At 37.3% G+C, this 27,372-nt stretch overlaps 1 protein-coding gene across 5 annotated transcripts in view; it reads left to right on the forward strand.

Moving 5' to 3' along the window:
* Positions 1-1,699: 1,699 nt before the first annotated feature.
* Positions 1,700-27,372, forward strand: part of DMTF1 (cyclin D binding myb like transcription factor 1) — a 45,442-nt gene continuing 19,769 nt past the window's right edge. The window contains exons 1-8 of one of the 5 annotated variants that reach the window (XM_030307871.1): positions 1,700-1,829; positions 3,564-3,703; positions 11,313-11,435; positions 12,799-12,915; positions 14,689-14,811; positions 19,148-19,242; positions 23,449-23,563; positions 24,448-24,524. In XM_030307871.1, coding sequence (XP_030163731.1) covers positions 12,807-12,915; positions 14,689-14,811; positions 19,148-19,242; positions 23,449-23,563; positions 24,448-24,524 — 519 coding nt within the window. In that variant the 5' untranslated portion in view covers positions 1,700-1,829; positions 3,564-3,703; positions 11,313-11,435; positions 12,799-12,806. Of the gene's footprint in view, positions 1,830-3,563; positions 3,704-11,312; positions 11,436-12,798; positions 12,916-14,688; positions 16,458-19,147; positions 19,243-23,448; positions 23,564-24,447; positions 24,525-27,372 lie in introns of those variants that run through there. The other 4 variants (XM_030307870.1, XM_032592391.1, XM_030307872.1 and 1 more) reach the window with 4 other exon arrangements.

Raw genomic sequence — 27,372 nt, forward strand, 5'->3', positions numbered from 1 at the left:
GACTTCTTTCACTTGGTTATATGCATTTAGGCTTCCTTCATGTCTTTTCATAGCTTGATAGTTCATTGCTTTTTAGCATTGTAATATTCTGCTGTACAGATGTAGCACAATTTATCCCTTCACATACTAAAGTACATCCCGGTTTCTTCCAAGTTTTGGCAATTATGAATAAAATTGCTATAAATATCTGCATGCAGGTTTTTACACAGACATAAGTTTTTAACTCGAGTAAATATCAAGGAGCAATTTGTTGGATCGTATAGTAAGAATGTTTAGGACTGTAAGAAACTGCCAAACTGTCTCTCAAAGTGTAACCTTTTGCATTCCCACTAGCAATTAATGAGAGTTCCCTTTGTTGCACATCCTCACAAGAATTTGGTGTTGTCTGCGGATTTTTTTTTAGTCATTCTAATAGGTGTATAAAAGTATCTCGTTGTCGTCCCTTTGTGAAACCCAGCATTTATGGCTGAGAAATTATTTTACTATAAAGAATAGCATGGTAATGGGTACCACTGGTGAAAACTAAGTACATTTGGCTTAAAATCTAAATAATAAGTTTCTAAACCCGTGTCAGTGTGGTTTTTTGTCCTCCTCCTCCATGTTTCTTTGATGAATTATTCTTTCCACAAAGTCTTTCAACTATACTTTGTAGTCAAAGGAAACCACAACCTTGTGGCAAAATCAAAACATGCTAAGATAATGGAGGGGGAGAAGTTACTAAGTATTACTAATCTCATTAATTCCTTAGGACCAACTTAGTAGTACATATTCACGTTCTGCAGAGCCTTTATTTGACCTTTACGACTGATGCTGGCTACATTCCCCTTGTGTCAATGTAGTGTGAGTCTACACAAAGCTGTTGGAATCAAGAACATCAGTCAAGTCTAACTTTTAATCTCCCTTCATGCCAATACAGAAAAAAGACTACAACGTATTTAGTTTTATAAACAAGTAAAATGAGTTCGGAATCATACAGAGTTGAAACAGTTTCACACCACTACACCAAAAGATTTTCAACGCCTTAAAACTCTACAAACAAAATCTCTGCCAGGGTCTCATAGAGCTTCTAAAAGGCTGGTCTAGGGGCTCGGTCCGAGTATAGGTCCTTCCTAAAAGCTTCCCACTTACTCAAGAGCAGCTGGCTTAGAAAACCTACGCTTCAAGACGGACTGTGCATTATAGTAGCACCTTCCTTCGCTCACAAAGGATACATTTGACCAGAACATCACACGCCCAAAGAGGGAACACCTCACACCGAGCGCCTAGGGCAACGCAAACTAAGTGTGAAGGGCCACACAGAATTTCCAACTTTCTTTTGCATCTAGACACGGCATTCACTCCGTTCCACACCCGGCTGTCTCCGCTCTGAGCTCTGCGAATTTATGAAACTCGGCCAGCGGGGCGCCACTGCCACCAGAGCCAGAAAGACCCCAGTTAGGCCAAAGAAAGATGGGCCTTCTTTACAGCATCAGCAGCGGAATTGTCAGTACCGAGGTTTCCCAGTAGGAAAAGAGAAGCTGCGGACCGCAAACGAACGTTACCCAGAACGGTACCGAAGCTCCAATTACCCGAGACCTTTTTTCGCGCTCCGACTTGGTCGGAAGTGACGCGAGCAGCCAACAGACACAGCAGTCCCGAGGGAGGGGAGCGCGGGAGGGGGAGCGTGCGGGGGCTGGGGGCGGGGCGCGGCCGTAGCTCCGTTTCCGGTGGCTCGTCGCGCTCGCTCACTCCAGCTGCAGCCACTCTTGCCCGTGGCTGCTTCCTCCATCCTGGTATTTTTTGGAGCCTCCATCCTGGTTCTTCCAAAGTGCCCGGACCCAAAACAGGAAGTAAGTGCGATGGAACCTTCAGGTCCCAACCGCCGCCAGGGCCGCTCCGCCCAGTGGAGCCTGTCCGGCCCCCTTGCTGCCATCCTGTTCCCGCCGGCCGGCGCAGGCTCTGGGCGCCCGGGCACCGCGGGCGGGGTCGGAGCTGGGCCTTCGTGACGCTGAAGCTGCCGTTCCCGCACGCTCAGGCCAGGGCCTCCCTCTCGGGGCCCGGCCCGCGGCAGTGGCTCGGGCTACTGAGTGGGGTAGCGAGCGGCCGCCGAGGCGCAGCAGCGATCCGGCGGGGGCGGAAAATGGCGGCGGCTTCGGAGGAGCTAAATGGCGCCGGGACCCCTGGGGGTGGGGTGGGCCGAGAGCTTCGGTAGAGAATTGGGCCCGAGAATGCAGAGAGTAAGGGAGCCTTAGTTGCTTTCTCTTGGTGTTCCTTTTTTGTTTATTTCCTTTTCAGGTTTATGTAGTCCATTGAAGGAGAGGTGGGTTTGAGAGAGTTGGGCGGGTCTTGTCCCCCCTCCCCCTTTTTTTTCTTTTACCTTGTTTGCGTCTTAGACTCTTCCATCTTTCGGGATTCATTCTAGCTCTGCTATTCAAGGCCCGTGCCGAGGGAATCGGGGTTGCTTGGCCATAAGATGTCAGGCTCTTTTAAGAAGGAGGGGCAGGGACTAACTGCGAGTGAGAGTGCCCTAGTCGAGCCGAGAACAGTAAAATGCGTCTGCAAAGTAGTAATCGTCATATGTTGAGTTCTGAATGAGTTTTTAAATTTTTTAATCTTCTTGTCCTTAAAAATATACTTTGATTTGACCCATTCTCCGGCATAGATATGACAGTAGAGGTGGCCAAGTGCCGTTCTATGCAGTTGAATGATACAGCATGTATTTTTATAATAAAAATATTCGGTGAAATTAAGGGGAGGGTTATAATTACATGAAATATAAGTCAGGACTTATCTCTACTTTGCATGATTGAATTTGGAAATTCAAATGCAGTGTGTGGTTGCTTTTCTCATAACTTGATTGATCGTCTGTGTTCCTCCTGACAGGCGAGGCAGCTTGTTGGGACATCCGATAAAATGCGTATTTTGTAGGGTGACTTTCGAATATGCAATGTTGTCAGCATAGAATATACCGTTTCGAAATTTTTGATCTTGTACTAATTATACTTTTTAATTCGTGAAAGACGATTAACCATTTATAGCGTTTAAGCTACAGTCTAAGTAAGAAAATATTCTTCCATTGTGTTGAAAGTTTTACAAACGGAAAATCTTTTTTTCTTTTTCAAAGGTTTTCATATTTTCCCATTAGGATTCTTTCTGTGAGCTGGCTTTAAATTTGTTCCCAGCTTTTTAGTATCACTGTTTTCTGGTTAGTAATTTGAGTAATTACCACCACTGTAACATTTAAAGACTCTGGTGATAATATGCCGAAAACATAGCGTTTTACTAAGAAGGGGTAGTGATAAGAGATGATTTATTAGGCTCAGATACAGAAATTTAGTTAAGTTTTAAGAAAAAATCAAATCCCTCAGCCTTAGGAAAAAATTGCCAGGGTGTATAATTTGATGTGAGAGTTGTTTCATTCACCAGGGGCAAAAAAACAGCTTGAATTTGTCAGGGGGAAAAATTACAGTTATGAAGAAAAATACATTTCATGTTTTGTGATAATTTTATCTCATTATTTTTACTTCCATATACTTATGTGCCACCAAAAAGCTAATTTTTTTTTTTTTTTTTTACTACTTTAGTTGATAGGCTCACACCAAAATATGCTTTTGGGGACTGATCTAGAATCTGCATTTTCTGCGTGAATCTCTTTAATTGATTGCAGTTGAGCTAGATGGTGGAGCCAAAATGCTATTGCCCTGTCTTCATCTACAGTTAATCAGTAAGTACTGGGCATTGCATTCTTGCTTAGAACTTTAAGTTCATACTTTGAGCAGTTAGATGAATAAATATATACTCTATATTTCAGAATGTTGAGATTTTAAAAGTGTTTTGAGAGGAAGCAATCACAAAAACATTTTGGAATTAGGATTCGATCTTTGGAAGCAGAGTGTGGCTGGAAAAGGATTACTGATAGAATTATATCAAAAGAAGACATATCCCCTTGAGTCTTTTTTAAGTTCACTTCTCTTTACTGGCTTTTTCTTTTTCTTTAAAGATGGGGCAAGTTTATCTCCTTTCACCCTGAGGCAGTGAGAGAGAGAAGCCTATTTGTAAGGTTAGAAATGGCTAGTTACTGTTGAAATTAAAACAACAAAACTAGTCCTTCCCTTCCCCCACATAATGCCTTTCTTTTTATTCACTTCACTTATCTCTCCAACATCTACAGACCCTATAGTTTTTATTAACGTTGTAATAAATTTGTATGTCCTGACAGTAACCTCTCATTATTATAAGCAGTTGCTTTTGTCATGCTCCATTAAGTACATTGGCTTAAGTTAACACCTGTGAAGATGAATGCACTAATGTGAAACACGAGCATCCCTAGGGATTTACAACCTGGCACATAGATGTTAAAAATTTAGTGGGGCAGGGAAGTTTTTTGAAGTATTGAGGTCCTGGATCACACTGAACACACACTTTCATTTGTTGCGGGGACGTCAAAAGTTTCGAATAGCAATGAAGTTTAGGAAGAGTTCTAATGTCTTAGAGGCTGCTTATTTAACAGGAGATGGTAATCTGTCTTCTTGGAATGGAGTTTTCTTTTTAATAGTCAATTTTCTCTTACTGCCCTAATCGTCAGCACTTTTCTCCCCCATATAAAAGAATTGTTTTTGAATTGCTGTACCTTTAAATGCTTTGTAATTTCAGTTCCAAAGCTTTTTCTGTCCTCAAAGGATATGAAGTGACCTGAGAAAATGATAAACTGTGCCAAGTATGCTAAATGTACAGATACATTAAATGTTTGTGTGTGCTTTCGTATCATCGCCCCCTCTTTTTTTCATTTTGTGAAGAAAATCCTTGTAATGGAAATCACAAATAGGTTTTGGTTTTGTTTTGATTCCATAAAGATAAATGATAAATAAAAGAAGGAACCTGTTTAACATGTCTGCTGCTTCAAGTTTGTGGGAAGATACTCCATTCCATGACTGAATCCCAGAAGCTGTCAGGAAAAGGCACACTGGAGAGCCCTTTATGAACAGTTTTTAATTTTATTTATTTACACGTTCCTTTTTTTTTTAGCTGTCATTTTGGCTATGTACACTGTTGTCAGGCCATTCTTCCAGCAGTGGGTTGTGAACACTGATCTTTATTTACCATCATTTAAAGAGCTTCTAATGGTACCTTGCATGAAGTGCTCAGTTTTGAATGAATAAAATTTTTAAATGTAGCCAAATACATATTATAAGCTCTTAAATCATGCACTGGGTAAAAAATATTCTTTCTTTTTAATAAGCAACATTGTTACCAGACCAGGTATGAAATGCTACACCTTGAAATGAACCATGTTGCCAAGAAATCTCTTAGACATTGTTTTCAATTGTCCGTAGTTAAAATCAAAGCGTAAGTGACTAAAGCCTATTAAAATAAACTCTACAAACAACTATTGATATGGCATACAGCTATATTTTGCCACTAAAACTCAGCTGTTAGTGATCATTTGTTACCTTAGTCTAGTATGCTTTATGTTCATTTGTAGCTTTGCTTCTCAGACTTTTCCACAAAGTGTACAGAAAAGCAAATCCCCATAGGCCTGGAACAACAATCCGAAGCATTCAACCTCAAGTCCCTATTCCTATCTTGAATAAAATCAATATTCTGCAGATTTCTATTCTGCCAGCCCGCTGTGTACACATGTTGAGGATACAAGTATTTGTTAATTATTCTCTTCCACTAAGACTTTCTAATTAGCAAGGAGGTTTATTCTTTCAGATTATTTTCAAACACATCTTTATTAAATATTACTAAGCAAATCCACTTATAAGCGTGTCCTAAGGCATTAGTTATATGCAATGATCGGTATGTTGGTGGTCAGTATGAGGTCTTTATAATAGTATGACCTCAAAGAAAAATGTTCATTTATAGGATCATGGTAAGTACCCATTAAAAATGCTGTGGAAGAGTAAGTAGACATAGTGAAAAATACTACGAAAAAAATAAGTGCAAAAATGTTCTAAAAGATGTGACAGTATGTTTGGAAGAACATCACCAAAACGTTACAGAGGAGGGGTTCCTGGATGGCTCATTCAGTTAAGCGTCGACTCTTGCTTGATCTTGGCTCAGGTCATGATGTTGCAGTTCGTGGGATCAAGCCCTACATCAAGTTCAGCACTATCAGTGCAAATTGGGATTCCCTCCCTCTCTGCTGCCACCCCCTGCCCCTTTGTCTCTCAAAATAAACTTAAAAATATATATATTTAAAAAAGAAATAACTGCAGGCTCAATCCCATACTGCTGCAGTAAAGGTTGCAATAAAACAAGTCAAATGAGTTTTGGTTTCCCAGTGCATGTAAAAGTTCTGTTTATACTTTACGGTAGTTCATTTAAAAACGTGAATAGCATGTCAAAAAAATCAATGTGTATACACATGCATTGTATGTATATTCAATGTGCCTATATTAAAAAATATCACCTGAGCTTTCAGCTAGTCTTAATCACTGATCACAGATGGCCACAGCCAGTATACAGTTCTTGGGAGCTTATACAATGGGAGCTTAGGGGTGATGCCCCCCTGGGCAGTCAGAAATCCATGTATAACTTTTGACTCCCCCAAAACTAATAACCTACTCTTGCCGAGAAGACTTAATAATAACAGTCAATTAACACATTTTGTATGTTAAATGTATCATATATTGTATTCTTACAGTAGAGGAAAAACGTGGCTAAGAAAATACATTTACAGTACTGTATTGTAAAAAAATCCACATATAAGTGGACACATTCAGTTCAAATATGTATTGTTCAAAGGTCAACTGTAATAATGAAAAAGTTGGAAATAGTTTGAGAATTACCAAAATGTGACACAGACCTGAGTGAGCTGTTGGAAGTATAGTGTGGATAGGCTTGCTTAATGCAAGATTGCTATAAACCTTCAGTTTATAAAATAACTCCCTTTCTGTGAAGCGTAATAAAATGAGTTATACCTGTATGTAGATTCAGTTGATGAAAACACCAGTCTAAGATAATCCATTGAATAAGAACTTTCCATCAATACCAGAATGAAGTAGGACCAAGGATTCATTTCTTTGAATTCTGTATTAAACACTAGATCCAGAGTTGTTCTTTTGTTCTACGTTAAATAGGGTTCTCACTCATTGGGAGCTTTAGATGAAAAGAAATATATTTATCATTTAAATGCGAATATAAATGTTCCCTTATAAGCGTTCTGTACCACGATCTCTCTGGGTGATCTTCTGTTTAAAAAGTACTTGCATGCCACCAACTTAAGTTTGTCTTGATAGGTCTAATCCTGTTTGTTGAATTCCAGCTTCCACCTATCAACTTAATATCTTCATTTGAATGTCTTATAACTTTATTCATACAAGTAGTAATGCAAATACGTAATGAAATATATCTAAGTGCCCCCAAACTCAGCTGTTAAAGCCAGAAGCCTAGGAAACAGCTTGAGATAGTTCACTTTCTCTTAATCTCCATCATCTCTTCATTCAGCAGATCCTCTCAACACTACCTCCAAAATATATCCTTTTTCCAGCCTCCTTCCTTTGACTGCTTTCATCTCTTCTGACTTACCTATCCATTCTCCATACTGCAGTCTAAGTGATCTTTTAAAAATGTAAATTATATTCCTCAACTGAAAATCGTCCAAGGATTTGTACGGCCTTGTGAGATCTGCCCCAGTCTTTATCTCCAACCTTCAATTCAACTGCTCTCCCTCTTTATGGAAAGCCTCTGCGATACCAGCTGTGGGGTGGTTTGTTTTTTTTTTTTTTTTTTTTTTTTCCTGCAACAGGCCAAAGCAGTCCCACTTTAGGGACTTTGCCATTGCTAATCCTTTGGCTACCTTGCAGTTGTGTGCCGTAGTGATGTCTCCTCATCTTGCTGCTGAGGCAGTGGAAAGTAGCCTTTAAGGTACTGTTCAGTGTTGGTAGTATGATACTATTTCTGTAAAAAGAGTATGTGTAGGAAGAATAGGAAGGGCTGTATTGACTTCTCAATGCATAAGATAAGTGTAAGGAAGCCTGAGAAATTGATGAGTTCACCTATACAGGGAGGGGGGCTGGATGACCGGGGAACTGGAACGGGAAGTAGACTAAACTGTATAACCCTCTTTATATTTTGAATTTTGAACCATGTAAATGTGTTACCTAATAAAAATAATTGAAGGTAAAACCAGGTCAGTTTCTTAAATATTAATAATATTTAAGATATTTAAGTTAGACCTTGTAGCTCTAACTATGGTGGGAAATGGGAGAGACCCCTGGAAAATGAGTCGAGAGCAAGATGGTAAAAAAATAAAAGTGACTACCATATCCCCAATGCCTAGAGAGCGCCTAACATGTAGATAGTAGACATGTGATAAATATTTGTTGATTGACCACATATGCTTGTTAATTTGCACAGCACCTTAGAACCATTTACTAGTCTCGGGGCGCCTGGGTGGCGCAGTCGGTTAAGCGTCCGACTTCAGCCAGGTCACGATCTCACGGTCCGTGAGTTCGAGCCCCGCGTCGGGCTCTGGGCTGATGGCTCAGAGCCTGGAGCCTGTTTCCGATTCTGTGTCTCCCTCTCTCTCTGCCCCTCCCCCGTTCATGCTCTGTCTCTCTCTGTCCCAAAAATAAATAAACGTGGAAAAAAAAATTTAAAAAAAAAAAAAAAAGAACCATTTACTAGTCTCAAACATGAGTTGTTGAACTTTAAAAACCGAACCCAGATTTCTTATTTAAAGCTGGTACACCGCACACTGCATGGAATCACCTGTAATCAATACAGCTTGTCAAGAATGAAATACTGATTGCATCTAGCTAGCTGTTTCAGACTCCCTTTTTTCTTACACTGTTATCGCACTTTATCTCCATATTGCCTCAAATCTGCCTTTATTTTTTCTTAGAGTTTTGGATTCCTTTGGGTCCTGAGATGACATTGATTAAAATGCTAAACCTGTGACTATTTTGCACCTATCAAATGAAGTCTTGTGCTGTTTCTTGCTTTGTGCTTTCTTTTTAACAAAAGAACGGTTGCCAGGAATAGAGATTATACTTCCTTGGTTTGGATATAAATTTGAACAACATTTCTGGAAAACTGATGCAGGCAGGCCAGGTCAGAGGACTCAGAAGGGGTCCCACAGGACCAGCCAAAAGGGTTGTAAGCTTCACGCAGGATGGAGATCAGGCTCAAGCCAGCAAGAAGGGAGGACAGAGTTTAATGAAGATATTGGAGACAGCAGATAACAGAGCATCTGGGAGACTCAGAAAGGAAAAGGAGCATGAGTCTCATCTTTGCTTGGGGGGGTCTGGAGTTTTTATTAAGGATAGTGGCCTGGTGTACATGTCCTCTCAGGCTTCTAGTAACTGATCAAACAAGGACAAGTGCTCAGGTGTCCTCCATAAGTCACTTATCCTCTGGAGCCAGGGTCTTTTGTCAAGGTGTTTGGAGTCAGTGGTCCCGGAGAACTTTCATGAGGACCTCACCTGGCCACTTCAAAGTTGTTATCAGTTGTAGTGGAAGACGTCAAAGAAATAATTAACTCCTTGACCCTTACAAGGGGGACATATATCAAGGCATGTGTAAGGTGGGAGTGCAGGTATTGGCAAAAATAGAAGCAGGAAAACGAATAGAAACCAGCTTTTTCATAGGTCCTTTACAGTTTCCCTGTCTCAGTGTGACTTAAGAGTTCTAAATTTTGGGGCACCTGCATGGTTCACTCAGTTAAGCATCTGACTTGATTTTGGCTTAGGTCGTGAACTCACAGTTCAAGCCCCACGTTGGGCTCCACTCTGTCAGTACAGATTCTCCCTCCCTCTCTGTCTGCCCGTCCCCTTGCTCATGCTCTGTCTCTCTCCCAAAATACATAAGTAAAATTTAAAAAATTTAGAAAGTTCTAAATTTTGTCATTTTCTTTCATGTAATAATTTCCATTAATATTCAAGGAAATAGAGTATATAAATGTTCCAGTATGTTTTAAGGAAATGAAAAATTAGGAAAAACATAAATGTCCATTGATAGGGTCATTGTTAAATAATGTCATTTTTTTAATATGGTGTAAATTCTAAGTGATACAGAAAACTTCAGTTAGGTACCTAGCTTCAGTTAGGTTTCATCATACTTTTTAATGTGAATTAATTCTTAAAAAGCAAAATATAAGTTGCTTGTACACTGTAGCGTATACACGTTTACAAACATACACAAAGAGAGTGAACTCTGCTTTTGGTAAGTTTATGGATTTTTTTTTTAGAATTGAATTTCTCTATCTTCAGTATTACCACCTTTTAAAGAAAATTTAATGGATTCAGAAATAAGAAAAACATGAAATTTAATAGTTGACTGGAGTTGACCCTAGTAGGATCTCTACCTTTTCACTGCAGACTTATTTATGAGTAGCAATTCTCCAAATATAACCATCTTGGAGATGAGTTCTAATTAGAGCATTGCTAAAATGAAATGTTAATCATTAATTTTTGCTGAATCATTCCCTTGAATCCCGAATCCTGCTGTACTTTTTGATTCTTTGGTTGAAGCTTTGGGATGATAATGAGGAGTTTATTTAAACAAACCTTTAAAAATCATTTCAGATTTTGGAAGTTTCACATTGCATTCAAGAGCTTGCTTGTAATTTACCTTTCTGGCTCAACTGTTGAGGGTTTCTTTTTTCCACAGATCTGTAGGCAGGTTTGATCACAGATAGGATACAGTTTGTAATGCTTTAGGATGAAATACAGTATTATGTATAAAGAGGTGTTAGTAAATTGTTACAAAGAAAAAATACAGTTACTGGTAACATTTGTGGCACTCTACATCTTGGGTCATGTTGCACATACCTTGGTCTACAGTTCATTGAACTAGTAGCATAGTTTAACCTATTTTTTCTGAGACTGTTTGCCTGTTGAGGTTGAGAAACTGCCTCTAAATGAACTTAATAGGTACAGATCTCATCATTTCTGCCTTTCACTGGGGAATACTTTTAGAGGCTGAGTTCTAAAAGGTCTGTTTAGAAAAGAATTCTGGGGGTGCCTGGGTGCTCAGTTGGTTAAGCACCCGACGTGGGCTCAGGTCATGATCTCGCGGTTTGTGAGTTCGAGCCCTGCATCAGGCTCTGTGCAGACAGCTCAGAGCCTGGAGTGTGCTTCAGATTCTGTGTCTCCCCTCTCTCTGCCCCTCCCATGCTCATGCTCTGTCTCTCTCTCTGTCTCTCAATAATAAATAAATGTTAAAAAAAAATTAAAAAAAAAAAAAGAAAAGAATTCTGGTTTTTGTCATTCTTTTTCTAGTTAAGACATCACAGAGGATTGAGGCTAGACTGTCCTGGGCATATGGCTAACACACAGTTGTTTGTTCTTATTAAGCCTTATTGTGTAATGCTGTTACTTTTTCAGAGTGTTGCAGAGGTAGGAATATGGGCGAGAAGCAATCTGGATAACATGAAAGTGATGCTGGTGTCTAAGGGAAGGCGACTTGATTCTGTGGGAAGGGCTATACCTGATCCATCTATTTTCTAGGTAAGCCTGCCTTTATTCCAAGGATGTCACCTTGTGTTTTGCAAATTTTGGTATAATTAGATTGTGATTTCTATTTATCTTGAATTTGGAACCTGTCGTCTTTTATCATTGCAAAATGATGTCCTTTTAAGGCAGTGATTTGTATAGTAAAACCTGAACGAATCACTGGGTCTTCACCCTGTAAATATCAATAGATCTTAAGTTTTTCTGGCAAGCGAAAATGCACTTAAATAAATGGTAAATATATGAGCAGACTAATATGTTGTGTATAGGAACCAAATAAATACTGAGTGAGTAGTACACATTAAGCCTTATGGCTTCTTGTTTAGTTGGTAAAAAGTATGTGGACAAGAACAAAATTGAGTATTAAGGGAAAAACTTCATTGAACATTATAAAGTTAACTGGAATACTTCAGCCAGGCCCTTGATTTTAATTCAATACATTTCCTTCTGTTAGCCATGAGGTATTATACTGTAAGACTCCGATCATTCAGTCTGTCTGAACAAGAGGAAAATGATATATGTGTAAAATAGCAGGTGAAGGCCCTCTAAACAAAATCAGTTCTCTATTTCAAAAGAAGGCCTTGCACTATATCCATTTAAAAAGCAATTTGGTCAATGATGAATGTACGTACTTGTTTAATATTATGAGGGGGGAAAAATGATGAGAATAATTTTTTAGTGCTCTTAGTTTCAGCTAATAATAGAGCTTAAATACTTGTAAAAAGTGTTTTGGAGAAGTAATTCTTAGATTTATCGATGCTTTCTAAGGTAAAAGGTTTAATCCATCTTGTGAAAGAATCAGAAGTTAAACACCTATTTGAATGTATCAAAGTTGCCAGTAAATAAAAAGTGGTGAGAGTTTTACTGATAAGACCTCATATTTTATTGATGAAACAACTTGGAACAGAGTCTTTTTCATTGGATGTGGTAAAAACAAGTCTTTTTAAAAACTAAATGCTGTGGGGGCTCAGTCAGTTAAGTGTCTGACTCTTGATTTTGGCTCAGGTCATGATCTCACAGTTTGTGAGAGCCAGCCCCACGTGGGGCTCTGCGCTGACAGCCTGGAGCCTGCTTGGGATTCTCTATCTTCCCCCCACCTCAAAATAAATAAACATTTAAAAAATGCTGTAGGTTTTTAATTAGAGAAGCAGATTCTTGCAGATTATTACATTTTATTCTGAATCATGGATATAACCTTTTGAAAAATTTCAAGTCTGAACTGCCATTGGAATTCACATAAAGAGCACTATATAGCACGTATAAATTGTGAGGGGTTTTTTATGGGGAGGTGGGGGAAGTTGGGGGCTACTTTATGTTCATATTTGGGACTAATTTTTTAAATCTGAAATCTATTATGTAGATTTGAGTATGAGCACAGTTGAAGAGGATTCTGACACAGTAACAGTAGAAACTGTGAACTCTGTGACTTTGACTCAGGACACAGACGGGAACCTCATTCTTCATTGCCCTCAGAATGGTAGGAAAACTTGCTGACATGTAATTATGGATCTTTCTGGATTTCTGGATTTCACATTCCCTTTGATCGTTATTACCCTGATTGACAGTTTGGGCTAGGATAATAGAAATGGGAGTTCTCTTTTTGGCTTATGAATTAATCTTAATTTATATTTTTATGTTTTTAAAATATACCTTTATATTTTTTTAATTTGCCATAAATTTGAACTTTTTTGACTTTCATAGCTACTTTATAAATAAGTAGAATGCATTGGGCCTCCAAAGATGATGGATTAACTGTAATTAACACTTTCTCTTTGATATCATTTGGTGCCGGCAATGTATATAGCACGTTAAAAAATGTAAAAGCAATTTTGTCAATTTTTTCTAGAATCTGTAGAAGAGGATTTTACATGACTATTTGAATAAGATTTAATATCATTATCTGTAATCAGTTAAGATTCAAGAGGCTGAGGCTTGTGATTTTGTTGTCACTTCTCTACCTATTCCGTATTTATATTCATTTTGCTTTAAGTTTATCTTTGTTCAACCTAGGTTTTATCTTCTCTTCTCATTCAATACTTAATTTCTGGTAATTTTATTCAAACTTGTGATTTTAAGTACCACCTACCTATTAAAATGATTCAAATTTCTGTCTTTATTCTGAATTCTTTGTGTTTCTCATAGACACCTTAAATATCACATGTTCCAAACTGAAATCTTTCACAAAATTCCGAGACCTTGTTCTCTCTTTCTTTCTCAATTTCATTACTTAGTATCCCAGATCATAAATGTGGTAGGAATAAACCCTTCTTTCATCTCCTACATTCATTCTATCATGAAGACTTGTTGATAGTATTTTGTTTCTTGAGTCCATTGCTTCCTTGGTCTCAAGTTCCCCTTTCTTAGTTTAGAGTCTCATTTCTCACCTGGGAGGCCCCAGTAACCTTTTAACAAGTCTCCCTGCTAATTCATCTTTCATACTGCCATTGACCTTGGTCATGATGCTCAGTAGTGGAGGAAGGTTGTTGTGTTTTTTTTTTAAGTTTCACATGGTTTTTAGAACACATTGATGGCCTCCTACCATGTCAGCTTTTCTGCTAGCCTCCCTTCCTGCCACATTTCATATACCTATGTCCTAGTAATTCATAGCTGTCTTCATTTTCCTAACACACCTTAAGCTTTTCATACTATACTGTCACCACAAATAATTATTCCTAGGGCCGGTAATAATCATTTTCCCCTGGTTTCTGTTCATTCAAGTTCTTTCCAGTTCAACACACTTCCTCTGGGAAACCTTCACCTGTAGTCTAAATTAAGTGCCTCTCCCCTCTGCCCATGAAACAGCTTCTTCATTCCCCTCGCATAGCTCTTAGAACACAATTTTGAAATTGTCGGTTTAGTCATCTCCTCTACTACCCTGTGAGTGCCTCAACAGTCAAGGGTATCTGTCATTGTTCTGTTCACAGCACTTAGCACATAGTAGGCATTCAGTAAATAACTGAGTGAATTGAGTAACCAGCCCTGTCTTTGCATGTGAAATATTTGGAAAGACAGATAGTAGTACAAAGGTGTGATGTTTAAAAAGTAGCACCTCTCTTCATAGTTCTTATCATAAGAATAGGAGCTGAGGCCCTGCACTGGGGTTAGAGATGGCAGTGTCGTTGGGGGTCCTACTTGCACAACTGGGTTAACTGAGCAAATAGATAAGATTGTTTCACACTTGTTGAAGATGTGGGCTTTTCTTCATTGGTTTGAAGATTTTTGAGATTTTTGTTTTATTTTGTTTCATTAGAAGCTGATGAAATAGACTCAGAAGATAGTACTGAACCTCCACATAAAAGGCTTTGTCTGTCTTCTGAGGATGATCAGAGTATTGATGATTCTACTCCTTGCATATCAGTTGTTGCACTTCCACGTAAGTCACCATGTACGAAGAACGCAGTTCCCTTTTGAAATCTGATTTTAGCTTGTGCGAGATCAAGTTGGCATTTCAAGGTAGACTTAGATCCATTATTTTTCTCTTCATTTAGTCAAAAAGTCTCTTTTTACTAATACTTAATGAGTGGGCATGGCTCTAAATGATTTTGCATATGTTGCCTATTTGAATTTTTTCAGCCTTTTTCATTGACAATTATCACCCACTCCACCCCAAGCTTTTTTAGACATTTTCTCCTGGTCATGCTCTCCCCAGTGAAATTGTAATACCACAGATACACTGGTGTGTGTGTGTGTGTGTGTGTTTTAATGTACTGTATGTATGTAGCGTTTTAATAACAAAGAGGATACTTTTTTTCCACCCACACCCCTCCTAGATGCAAGCATATTTTGCCCTCATTGAGAAAGCATGCTGTAGAGTAGGTATTATGATCCCTGTCTCATAAATTTTTTAGGAAAACTAAGGCACGGAGAGATACAATAACTTGCCTAAAGTCATACCCAAGCATTCTGGTCTTTGAGAACTTTGATTTTGCACTCAGCATCAAGCGCAATCACATCTTCATCCAGTTGGAAAAAACTAAGATTAGGTTTTCATCATGGCAGACTTTGTCTTCACACATAGATGTGTACTCTTTATTTAGAGTTTATTGTTTATCCAATTGAACAGAAACCATTTTCAGTTTACTGTGAGACTTTATGGAAAGACAGTATTAATGTTAAGATTGCTAATATTGCTTCCAGTGACGTAGACAGACATATGTATTTCCAATTAAATGATCTTTACTCCTAGTGATGATTCATATGATTTTTTTAAAACTCCTCTAATTTGACCATCATTAGGTTGTGATTCAGCCATGATTGGCATGTCTATACAGATACAATCCTATATGGACATTTTCCAAGCTAGAATTTTTTGAATTCAGATATAATTAACATGTAACATATTAGTCTCAGGTGCACAACATGATAATTTGGTATCTGTATATGTTGTGGAATGAACGTAATAAGTCTGGTTAACATCTGCCACCACACATAGTTAACACTTTTTTCCTTGTGATGAAAAGTTTCAAGATAAGTTCTCTTAACATTTTCCAAGAATACCATAGAGTATTCTTAACTATAGTCCCCATGCTGTACATTATGTCCCCAAGACATAAAATAAGATGAAAATATTTTATTAAGCCAGAATTTTTGAGGGATTATTTTGACATAAATTAAGACTGGTTAATTCATTTGGGTAAAGTTGAGTACCTTGATCATGACTGTAGGTTCAAAGTCCATTTGCTATTATATTCTGTGTACGGTGTCACACTGAACCCTTCACACCCTCTTTCACTTAACTGGGTATGATAATGTGGACGTACTGACCTGAGCTACTTGCTGTGGGGTCACAGCATCATCACATATGGAGAATGTTCTAGAGCCTAATATTTACAGTAGTACTAAATTTGTGAAAAGTGGGCTTGAAGTATTGTTCCCTAGATTTGTAAAAAGCATGTTGATAAAATCAACGTAGGAAAACTTCTCCATTAAAAAGTCACGTAAAAAAATGAAGTCCTGTATCATCACCATCATCTGGGACTGACTGAATGGGCAAGTCGTTGTTTGCTGGACTTGATGGAGGTAAATACTAGTTTTTAAAGATTTAACTTCAAATTTCATTTTAATGTTCACGTTTTCTTTACATGCTTTATAAAACTGATAAAAAAAAATTTGTTCCTTAAAAAATCTTAACTCTCATGTTAATCATTCTAAATCACTTACAACTTCTTATTGTTACTGTCTGTCACCACATTTTCTCCATTCCCTACTCATAGTTACAACTCTTGGTGGTTATTCATTTAGATGATTGTTGCAATACTTTATCCTCTTCTGCCTTTTGTTCTCCATACTACCTCATTAATTAGTCCCATCACCTCCTTTGGTATTACCTGTTAAGTGGAGTCCGTTTGTGATCTACTTCAGACTTTGTTTTTGTACCAATACTTCCTTTCTTTCCAGGTTACTTTCTCTAATCCTTTCTAACACTTGGAATCCTTTGCCCCTCAGGGACCCACTGATCTTAACCACTTTTTCATTGTTCCTTTTCCACTTCCATCTTTTATTTCCTCCCTACCAGGTTTGGCTCATAATTAATCATTATAATCACTGTTGCATTTACCCTCAAATCCTTTTTTTCCTTCTCTCACTTCATTGTTTTTAGTGAAACCACAATCCTGGTTAAATATGCCTGGCTATTTATGTCTATACTGGCACAGCTAATTGAAAAACAGCACAAGCAAGCTGAATGATCTTATTTTAAATTCATGATCATTAACTTGAGGTGGGCTCATACTGTTGCCTGCCAGTCACGCCACACTTAACAAATGAATGGTTTTTTCTCCCACTCAGAGATGACTTTCATACATTCCTGAACCTCCAGTATTTTCTCTACCTTTGTTACTCTCAACTGATAGCCTTGCTTCTACCCTACTGAGAAAATTGAAGTAGTCAGAAGATAATTTCTGCCAGTTTCCACCACTACAAATGAATCTGTCCATATGAATCTGTGTCCGTATGTTCCTATCTTTTCTTCTCACTAAGGCCAGCCCTTCACTTTACTAGATCCCATCCCTTCTACCTACTCAAGGACATTGTTGGAGGATTTCTTCCTTTCTCACGTGAATCATTAGCTTTTCATTCTCTACTGGATCATTCCCATCAGTGTTAGAAACCTACTATAATTTCTTCTTTAAAATAAGAAGTCCTGTTAGCCCACTTTGGGCTCCCCTCCAACTTCTCCTCTTTCCTTTAGAGCAGAATACTTTGAAAGAATCCATATACTTCCCTCCATTTCTTCTCCCATTCTTCCTTAAACCCACTCCAGTCCGGCTTTCATCTCTGTCACTTCACCAAAATTGTTCTTCCCAGGTCTCCAGAGACTATCTTGTTGCTAAGTCCAGTGATGAATTTTTTGTTTTAGTCTTTGTCTTCACTTGATCTATCCACAGTTTTTGACAATATTTATTACTCTGAGAATATTTATCAGTCTTCTCTGAAATAATGTCTTTTGGCTTTCAGGGAACCATTCTTCTAGTTTTCTTCTACCTTTCTGTCTGTGCCTTCTGAGTCTCTTAGGCTGACCTGTCCACATGTCCCTAGTCTCTAATTGGAGTGCTCCAGGACTCCATTCTTAGGCTGCTGCTTCTGTTTTGTTTTCTCATTCCCTAGAATTGGTGGTTTTAAATCCTGTCTCTTGTGATCATGTTCAGATTTATTCCAGTCCAACCTTAAACTTAACTCTAGATGTTTAGTAGGTATCTCAAAGTAGTGTGTTTAAAACCAACCCATGAAACTTCTTAAATTCTAAAATTTGCTGCTTCTACAAATCTTCCCATTTCATTAATGGCAGGTACATTTTTCTAGTAGCTCTAATTTTTAAAACTTTAATAACATCCTTTTGTTGTCAATTTCTTTCATATTTAGTTTATCCACAAATCCTGTTGGTTCTCATATCAAAATATATCCACAGTTTGAACTGCTCATCATCCTCACTTGCCTTTGGCCCTGGGCCAAGTCCCTGACTTCTCTAACCTGGATTATTGAGTTAGCTTCTTAACTGATTTCACAGTGCCCTTGCCACCCTTCAGGCTGTTTTCTTGTTAGTAGCCAAAGCAATCCTGTTAAAATAAAAATTAGATTATATCACTCTGTATCTTCCAGTGGTTTCCCATCTGAGAATTAAAGCCAAAGTCTTTACATTAGCCTACAAGTCCTCACAGAACCAGTCTTCTGGTTACACTATCCTACTTGCCATCCCTTTGAACAGTCCAGATGTGCCCCCATCTCAGAGTCTCTGCCCATGGCTTTCCTTCTGCATGAAGTGCTCCTTCTTAGGATACCTGTGTGACTAGCTCCCTTTCCCATTTTGTTCCAAGTCTGGGTTACTTCTCTTCTCCTGTTAACTAAAATTTCAATCTCCTCCCCCCAGTACATTCCCTTTCCTGCTTTACTTTTTTCTCATTTATCAACACCCAACATAATATGTTAATTTCGTGTCTTTCTTACTAGAATATAAGCACCATGAAGGCACAATTCTGTTTTATTTGCTCACTGCTGTCTTCCCACCACCCAAAGCATTACTTAGTGTGTATTAGGTGCATAATGACTTTTTCTTAAACATATATATATCTGTATCTTTATAGACATAGACTTAATTGGCAAGGAATGTGCTAGGAAATTAGATGGTCATGTATTTTTTCCCATGGATTTTATTTTTTTAATAATTAGAACTTGCTATTATATTGGAATTGAATTGTTCTTTCTTCTTGAAGTTTCAGAAAATGATCAGAGCTTTGAGGTGACCATGACTGCAACCACAGAGGTGGCAGATGATGAGATTACTGAGGGAACTGTGACACAGATCCAGGTATAGTGAGTCTTTTTACTGACTGCAAGAGGATTATCCTTAACACATACCTTAGGTGATAAAATGATGAGAACATAATTTGTCTGACAAAGGACACAATTGAGGTAAGATTTATTATTTCATTCAGGTTTCCAGTCCCCACTTGTATGAATCTCACAATAGTAGGCAAAGATAGAATTTTAAAATTCATTCCCTATAGTGGTTCACATCTGTTGAAACAGATGGTGCACGTGTATTCTTTAGCTACATGGAATGAACTCATTTGAGCTGTTAAATAACTTTAAATTTTATCTTACCGGTTATATAAGATATTGATATAAAGCTTTTTAAGTGTTACCCAGCACTTCTCTCTAATGACTGATTTAGAAAGGCTACATGTGTTCTCTGTTCTAATATGAATGGAAGCTAGTTATTTAACACGGATTTTAATTATGACAGTTGTAGCTCAGGTAGAACCTTTTGGTGTTTGCAGGACTAGATAACATTTTACCCTGAGTTAAGAAGTTGGATAACAATCAGGGGTTACTGCTTTCTTTTTATGTGAACTTCTGTGTTTCATATGAGTTATTTCTGCCAAAAGTAATAGAATCCTTTGCTCTTTTAGATAGCCTGGAGCTTAAATCTCTTTTACTTGTAAGTTTATATCTCTGGCTGATTGGGCCTTTCTTTTTAGTATCTTGTCCTTTTGTTTCATTTCTTTAATTAATAAAATATTTTTAAAGTAGACAGTAGAGACGTTACATCATTATCTTATGTGAAGCATGACAGTGAGCCTTCTTCAGTTAGGTAGAAGAATTACAAGTTGATAATATAACATCAAGGACTAAGGATATCTCAAGTGGGTGCACTGTGAGCCTTTTTCAATAGGGAACTTCACAGTGGTTCCAGAATGACTGAATTTCTAGAGGAGTGAGTCTTTCATGTACTTCAAACAGCTTTGAGCCCAGCTAGAGATTCTCATTATCTGCTCTTATATTTCAGTGGGTGATTTGGACAGGAATTTATTCCATGCTCTCTGAAGCAATAGAGCACGTTCTTCAAAATGGGGCTTGTCAAATTCATTTCCAATTCAAAGACTATGTAGTCCCACTTAGATTCCGTTTTCGGCACCGTACAAATAGGTGTGTATTCATAGGTGATTTGGTTCACAACCTAGTTGTTAAAAGATTGAGCAGTGGCAGTGTTAGACAAATTATAGGGTTGTTTTGTTTGGGTTATTTCTTAAGAGTTAGTGAGTTATAATTTCATAGTAGCCTCTTGGTTTATTATTAACCATTTTAGTCAATGAAAAACTTGTAATAGTTTCTAATATTTGTTTCATAAGAATACCGTTAGGTTGTGAGTGAAAGCATAGTTAAAATTTCAGAAATAGTCTGCTTTTTGCTCTGTCCTCTGTGTCAAAGCAGGTGTAGCTATTTCACATATTATGGTAGTTACTATACTGTCCCATTTCAGCAATGGAACTATCTTGAAAAATGATTAGAAACTAAAAAATTTCCCAATATATACAGTGCTTTGTGGTTGCAAGAGGCATTTAGTGGGTAAAATGCTTAGATTTACATTCCTAAGTCAATGTATGTTATAGGCATGAAACCTTACAGTCAAGTCAAAAAGGCTGCATTTAAAAAACAAAAACAAAAAACACTATAGTGGGTGGCTCAGTCGGTTTAGCGTCCGACTCTTGATATCGGCTCAGGTCATGATTTCAAGATCATGGAATCAGGGTCCAGTGGGGCTCTACACTGAGCATGGAGCCTGCTTATGATATTCTCTCTCTCTCTCTCTTTCTCCCTCTCTCTCTCTCCCTCTCTCTCTCTCCCTCTCTCTCCCTCACCCCCTCTCCCCATCTCCCCGTCTCCCTCCCTTCCTCTCTCTCTTCCTCCCTCCCTCCCCCTTTCCCTCATCCACCCTCCCTCCCTCCCTCTGCCCTTCTCCCCTGCTCAAGCTCTGTCTCTAAAAAATCACAAGTATAGGGGCGCCTGGGTGGCGCAGTCGGTTAAGCGTCCGACTTCAGCCAGGTCACGATCTCGCGGTCCGTGAGTTCGAGCCCCGCGTCGGGCTCTGGGCTGATGATGGCTCAGAGCCTGGAGCCTGTTTCCAATTCTGTGTCTCCCTCTCTCTCTGCCCCTCCCCCGTTCATGCTCTGTCTCTCTCTGTCCCAAAAATAAATAAACGTTGAAAAAAAAAAATTTTTTTAAAAAATCACAAGTATAAAAAAAAAAGTATACTAAACATATCTGAGTAATTTAAAAAGCTTCTACATAAAGTAGTGAAAATGGAGGTAAAATAATGTAAAACTTAATATCTACATACTACGTGTAGATAGATAACATTTAAGGTAACTATGTCTCCTGCTATCCTCATTTAACTCATTTGTTATGGACAGTGTTAATTATTCTAAAATACAATAATTGTTGGCTTCATTTGATGGCTTTTTACATGTTTACCATTATATGACTTAAGTAATAATTGTAATTCTTCATCAGGGTAATTTAAGCCAAAAGGCATTAGGTATTTGTCCAAAGAGAGCAGTTAATTAGCATGACAAGTGTATTCCTAAGTTCATAGAGTGGCCTGTGTATTTAGACTCACTCTGGGAAATGATGATTTTATTCTTTTAAGCAACTGGTTAATATATAAGAGAACATCATTTCAGAAGAATATTTTCTACATTACATTTCTTAACAGTAGATATTGTTTGTATCAAGGTCTTTTCACAGCAGTCTCTATCACAGTAACCTCAGTGTCAAATCTTAGATAATTGGGTTCTTCAGAATACAAGAGACATTATCTGTCTAGTCTGTCTCCATTCTCAGCTTTATAAAGGTAGCCTCTTGATCTTTAAAAGAAAAAATCTAAAGTGTATGACACATAAATGCAGGGTTACAAAACTTTTCATATTTGTTCCAGTGACTCTAGCTTTTTGCCCATGGATTTAAGAAAACACTTTAATAAATACAATATATTCATTACCCCCAAATAGAAAAATAAAGTAGGTGACAAAGGAAACGTGGCTTTTCTATTCATTGTGCTTGGTTTGTTCACTGACAGCTTCTCTCTTTCCAAGTAGGATGATTTCAGTTCCTCTTGAAATTAGAAATTCAATTTCTGTCTATTCAAGAAATAGTCCAATCTCTTAGGATTTACCTCCAGCCAGTGACATAGTTTAGTTAATCTAGTCTGAGACCGAATGGAATTGAGTGGTCACTAGACATGTGATTTCCTCCTATTCTTATCTGCCTATGGTAGGTGGGCTCATGCCTGAAATGGTAGCACTGTTTCCAGATCTTTCTGACTCACACTGTATCTGTCTTTAGCCCAAGACCAACTCTCTTAAGCAGCTTTGTTCCTGCAGAATTTGCTAGGTTAGGTATATCTGTAGTTGAAAATGTACCTGGTGTGACAGTTGGATAAATACACTGAAAGCAACTGAATTTCATATTATAAAGGGTGAATTTTATGGTGTGTGAATTATATCTCATGCTTCCTTCAGCAGCACATATACTAAAAAATTGGAGTTATAAAGTTCTCAATAAAGTTGTTAGTTTTTAACTTCATGGTATTCAATGAAGATTATTTTTACCATAATAATAATAAATAATACCATATAGTTCTTTGAAAAGAAGGTATATTAATAAGGTTAGGAACCAACTCTTGAGATTGGCTAAAACAAAGTTGTCAGTGAACTATAAGCAGACTGTGATTTTGCAATGTCTTTTGATTTAGCCTGTTAATTCTTTAAATTTAGCAAGAGAGTACATTACAGATGACTAAATATTTAGGCAACAAATAACCTATAAGGACATGAACAACCGTGACACTCATCTGTAACATTTCCATTTTATTGTATGTGTGAGCTCATTTTACGTATATGAATATACAGATGGCTTCAGATATATTAATTCAGTCACATAATGGAATCTTAACTATTATTCTATAAAATTTAAGCCACTAGTACAGAGTTACTTGCTTAAATGAAGGTCATATTTTATTAATGCAGGCAGTTTTGTTTTCATACTGCCATGAGAACAGTAAAAAAAATTTGTTTTTCTATAAATTGAATATATTTTTACTATATCTGAAACAAATGAATTCTGTATTAGTAGAGTTTTAGAATGTTTAGTATTGCACACAAAGATGAATCAGATTGGGTATTAAATCGAGCTATACTTTTTTTTTTTTTTTTCCTACTTTTACATCTTCAAGATTCTACAGAATGAGCAACTAGATGAAATATCTCCCTTGGGTAATGAGGAAGTTTCAGCAGTTAGCCAAGCATGGTTTACAACTAAAGAAGATAAAGATTCTCTGACTAACAAAGGTAAGCTATATTGTGAATTTTAGTGTCCACTGGAAAAAAATGGAGGTAAAAAGATCTGGTAGTCATCAGGATTTTGGATTGGGCCTTCATAGTTGTGATTGAGTAGTTACAGAAATTGAGTTTACCATGAAACCAACATTTGTTTTTCAGTACTTGATCATTTCTCTGACATGCAGTAAATTATAAACAGATGTCCATTAAAAGACAGTATAGTTACTGCATGGGAGTGGGAAGACCAGTCTTTTCAGAGATCTAACTTTGGTCTGATAGGCAGCTTAGCGGCTTAAAGTAAGTGTTTTATACTGCTGCAGAGTTCATAAGGATTGTTAGGGAACTGCTACAACAAAGTGCAGGTCATGGATATGCCACTCTGAAATAAGAAAAGGAAGCAAAAGTAAGTAAATTGATTGTTTTCAACCACTGTATAGTAAATACTCATTAAGAATGTATTATTCACTTGGTATCCATTGGATTATGTTTACCTTGTCCTAGAATCTTTTGTGCACATTCTTTTGCCCATAAAATTTATTTTTTGCATTGGATAAATTTTTCAGAAAGTTTGGAGCATGATTTGGCTTTTATAATTCTCATGCCTTTTTTTAGCAGGCTTTTATTATTGAATAAGAAATATAACTGATAGAAAGTAATAATTTTTTTTCCTTTTACTTCTTACTGTCTTTATTTAGTAAGATTGAATGTATTCTGTTTTAAAAACCAGAGGTTACAAAAGCAACTACATGGAGATCTTTCAGATTTCAGATGAAGGAGAAATTAGCTGCCTTTTATTCACACAGATAATTTATTTAATCACAAAGCAAATCTTTAGTGTTTTATCCATCTTGAAGGATAACATTTTCTATAATATTATTTGTTTTCCTTTAAAGGACATAAATGGAAACAGGGGATGTGGTCTAAGGAGGAAATTGATATTTTGATGAACAATATTGAACGCTATCTAAAGGTATCTTATGGCATATTTTTGTTTCACTAATTTTTTCATTTCCAGTTGCAAAAATTATCAAAGCATCATATTGTATGTACTTATTAGGAGCTTTTCAGTAATTTTTATAATGGATGATTGGCTAATATGTGTCTTGGCTTAATAATTGTAAGGTGTATGATTATGGTATGTTTTTAAACAAATTTGGAATTCTTAGTTTAAAATAGTTTTACTGCTTTAGTTGATACCAAAAGTTTAGACAAAATCCTCACAGCTTCTCAAAACCCTAAAGCCCTGTCTTTTCAAGCAACCTAATAATTAAGAGTTTAAGCTTGTATTGTCTAAAGCTTAAGATACACATCTTCTTTGAGTGAATTTCTGACATGACAGTCCTCCCTTTTTTAAAGTATCTTTTTTTTTTCAACGTTTATTTATTTTTGGGACAGCGAGAGACAGAGCATGAACGGGGGAGGGGCAGAGAGAGAGGGAGACACAGAATCGGAAACAGGCTCCAGGCTCTGAGCCATCAGCCCAGAGCCTGACGCGGGGCTCGAACTCACGGACCGCGAGATCGTGACCTGGCTGAAGTCGGACGCTTAACCAACTGCGCCACCCAGGCGCCCCAGTCCTCCCTTTTTTAAAAAAATGGATAATTTAGTTCATTTTCCTGTTGAGGCTTATATGTTAGCTAAGTCATCCTCTTCAGTAAATGTCTCTCGAACACAGTATTTTTGAGGCACTGGAGATAGGAATTCCTATAACACAAGGTACTGGTGTTTGAAAAGCCAGCAGTTCATTTGGGAGTGTTGAAAGCAGGTGAAGACCAACACAAGGCTTTGTACCATGTGAGTGATAAATTCTGCATGAAATCAGAGAAGGAAGAGTGTATTTTTAGGGTTTGGGACAGTTAGGGAAAATACTTGGAAGATCAAGGATTTGAGCAGAATCTTTAAGAAATAGAACTTAGACTGGAATAGGGCTGGAGGGAACAGCATGAGTAAATGCTGAGTACCAAGGAATCAAATGAAACCCAGAGCACGTTGAATTAGCCCTTTTAACTTGAACTGAGTTAATTAGCCTCTGGAAACTTGACTTTGAAATCCAGTCCAAAAAATTAGAACTCTTTCCTATAGGAAAATGAGAAAAACTGGTAACTTAGTTAAGTGAGGAATTGGTGGAGTAGATCTGTGCTCTTCTCACGGAAATGTTTCCAGAGATTTGCTGACCATTCCTGTAAAGAAGTTAGTGCATGTTTGAAATATAGACCATTAGCACTGTTTGGGAATGGGAGGAGTACAGTATTTATTTAACCATTCTATTGTTTGATCCTTAGGTGGTTTATATTATTTTTCACTATTATAAATACATTTGCTGCCTAGAATATCCACGTTGTAAAGCTTAATTTTAAGCTGTACTCTTCCCAAGCTAAGCTTTATGAACTGTAAAGAGTGAAACACTTCATTTCTTTGTTAATGGGTAAAGATTATTCCTAGCAAACTAGTTTTTTGGGGTTTTTTGTTTGTTTGTTTTTAAGAGAAACACAAGTGCAGTGACCATTGAAAATGTATCTAGAAGTGTATTAAAGTTGTCCACTGGTCACATACACTTTAGTTAAAATGGAAAAACCTGGAAAAAATGTTGCAGGTTTAAATAAGGCAATGACGAACAGTAACAACATTGAACTTTGGGAATTAAGGTGGTTTCTTGTCTAGGGGATTGGAGTAGATGGTTTCCAGGGATTAAAGGGTGGGAATGTGACTGAAATTTGAGAGCTTTTAGATGACCATTTCAGTTGACCAGATGAGAGTAGTAAAGACTTTATGGTGGTGGGAGAAGAATTTTCAGGGAAAGGGCAGATAAGCAGGTAATCTCTAAGGAAACCTGGTGACTGGATGTTGGGGAAGAGGGAAAATGAGGGGTTGGAATAACTTCAGAATGTTTTATTTTTGGATAACTAGGAGAATAATGAATGGATTGGCAGAGATAGGAAATGTCCACAAAGATGTACTGATCTTGGGAAAAGATAATTTGTTTGATATTTGACCATGGTTTTTAGTATGTGCTGCTGTTTAAGAACATTGTGGTGCCATTTTTAAACCAATTAATTAGATGTCAGATAAATGAAAGTAACTGTCAAATAGTTTGGAAAAAAAAAACAGCAGAAGAAAAAGAAAATCTTTCCATCTCACTGTATGTATGGTCATCCTGCAACACATTGCCTTTCATATATTTAGGCTTATAAATATTAGACCTAATTATTTGCATAATTGAAACTGCATAAGAAAAATTTCGATTCTAGAATTTAGAAACTTGGGGTTCCTGGCTGGCTCAGTCAGTAGAGTGTGTCACTCTTTTGCTCTTGTAGTCGTGAGTTTGAAGTGCATGTTGGGTGTAAAGATTACTTAAAAAAGAAAATTAATTTTAAAAAATTTAGAGACTTACTCTGAAATTTTACATATTCAAAAGAATGTATATAATGCATATCAGTATAATTTTACTTCTTTTTGAAATTTATGTAAATAGATTTATCCTGAGTGTTAACTGATTTCTGTTGTTTGTTGTGATTTTGTGATCCATTCCCTGTTGATTTTTTTAGCTGTATTTCATTATGCTAGGATAAATACCTACCCAGGTGCAGTCAGTGGTCATTTAGGGTCTTTTTAGGTTTTTTGCTATTAATATGTAAAAATCTGATGGGTGTGAGTGGTATTTTATTATGGATTTAATTTGTATTTCTCTGATTACATGCTTTTATATATGCTTAGTGGCCATTTCTAGTGTTTCCTTTTTGAAATTCCTATTTGTATTTTCTGTCAGTTTTTCCATAGGGTTCTTTTTCATTTTCTAGACTATTTATTTATTTATTTAG

This window comes from Lynx canadensis, chromosome A2 (assembly GCF_007474595.2).
Source record: "Lynx canadensis isolate LIC74 chromosome A2, mLynCan4.pri.v2, whole genome shotgun sequence".
Classification (NCBI taxonomy): domain Eukaryota; kingdom Metazoa; phylum Chordata; class Mammalia; order Carnivora; family Felidae; genus Lynx; species Lynx canadensis.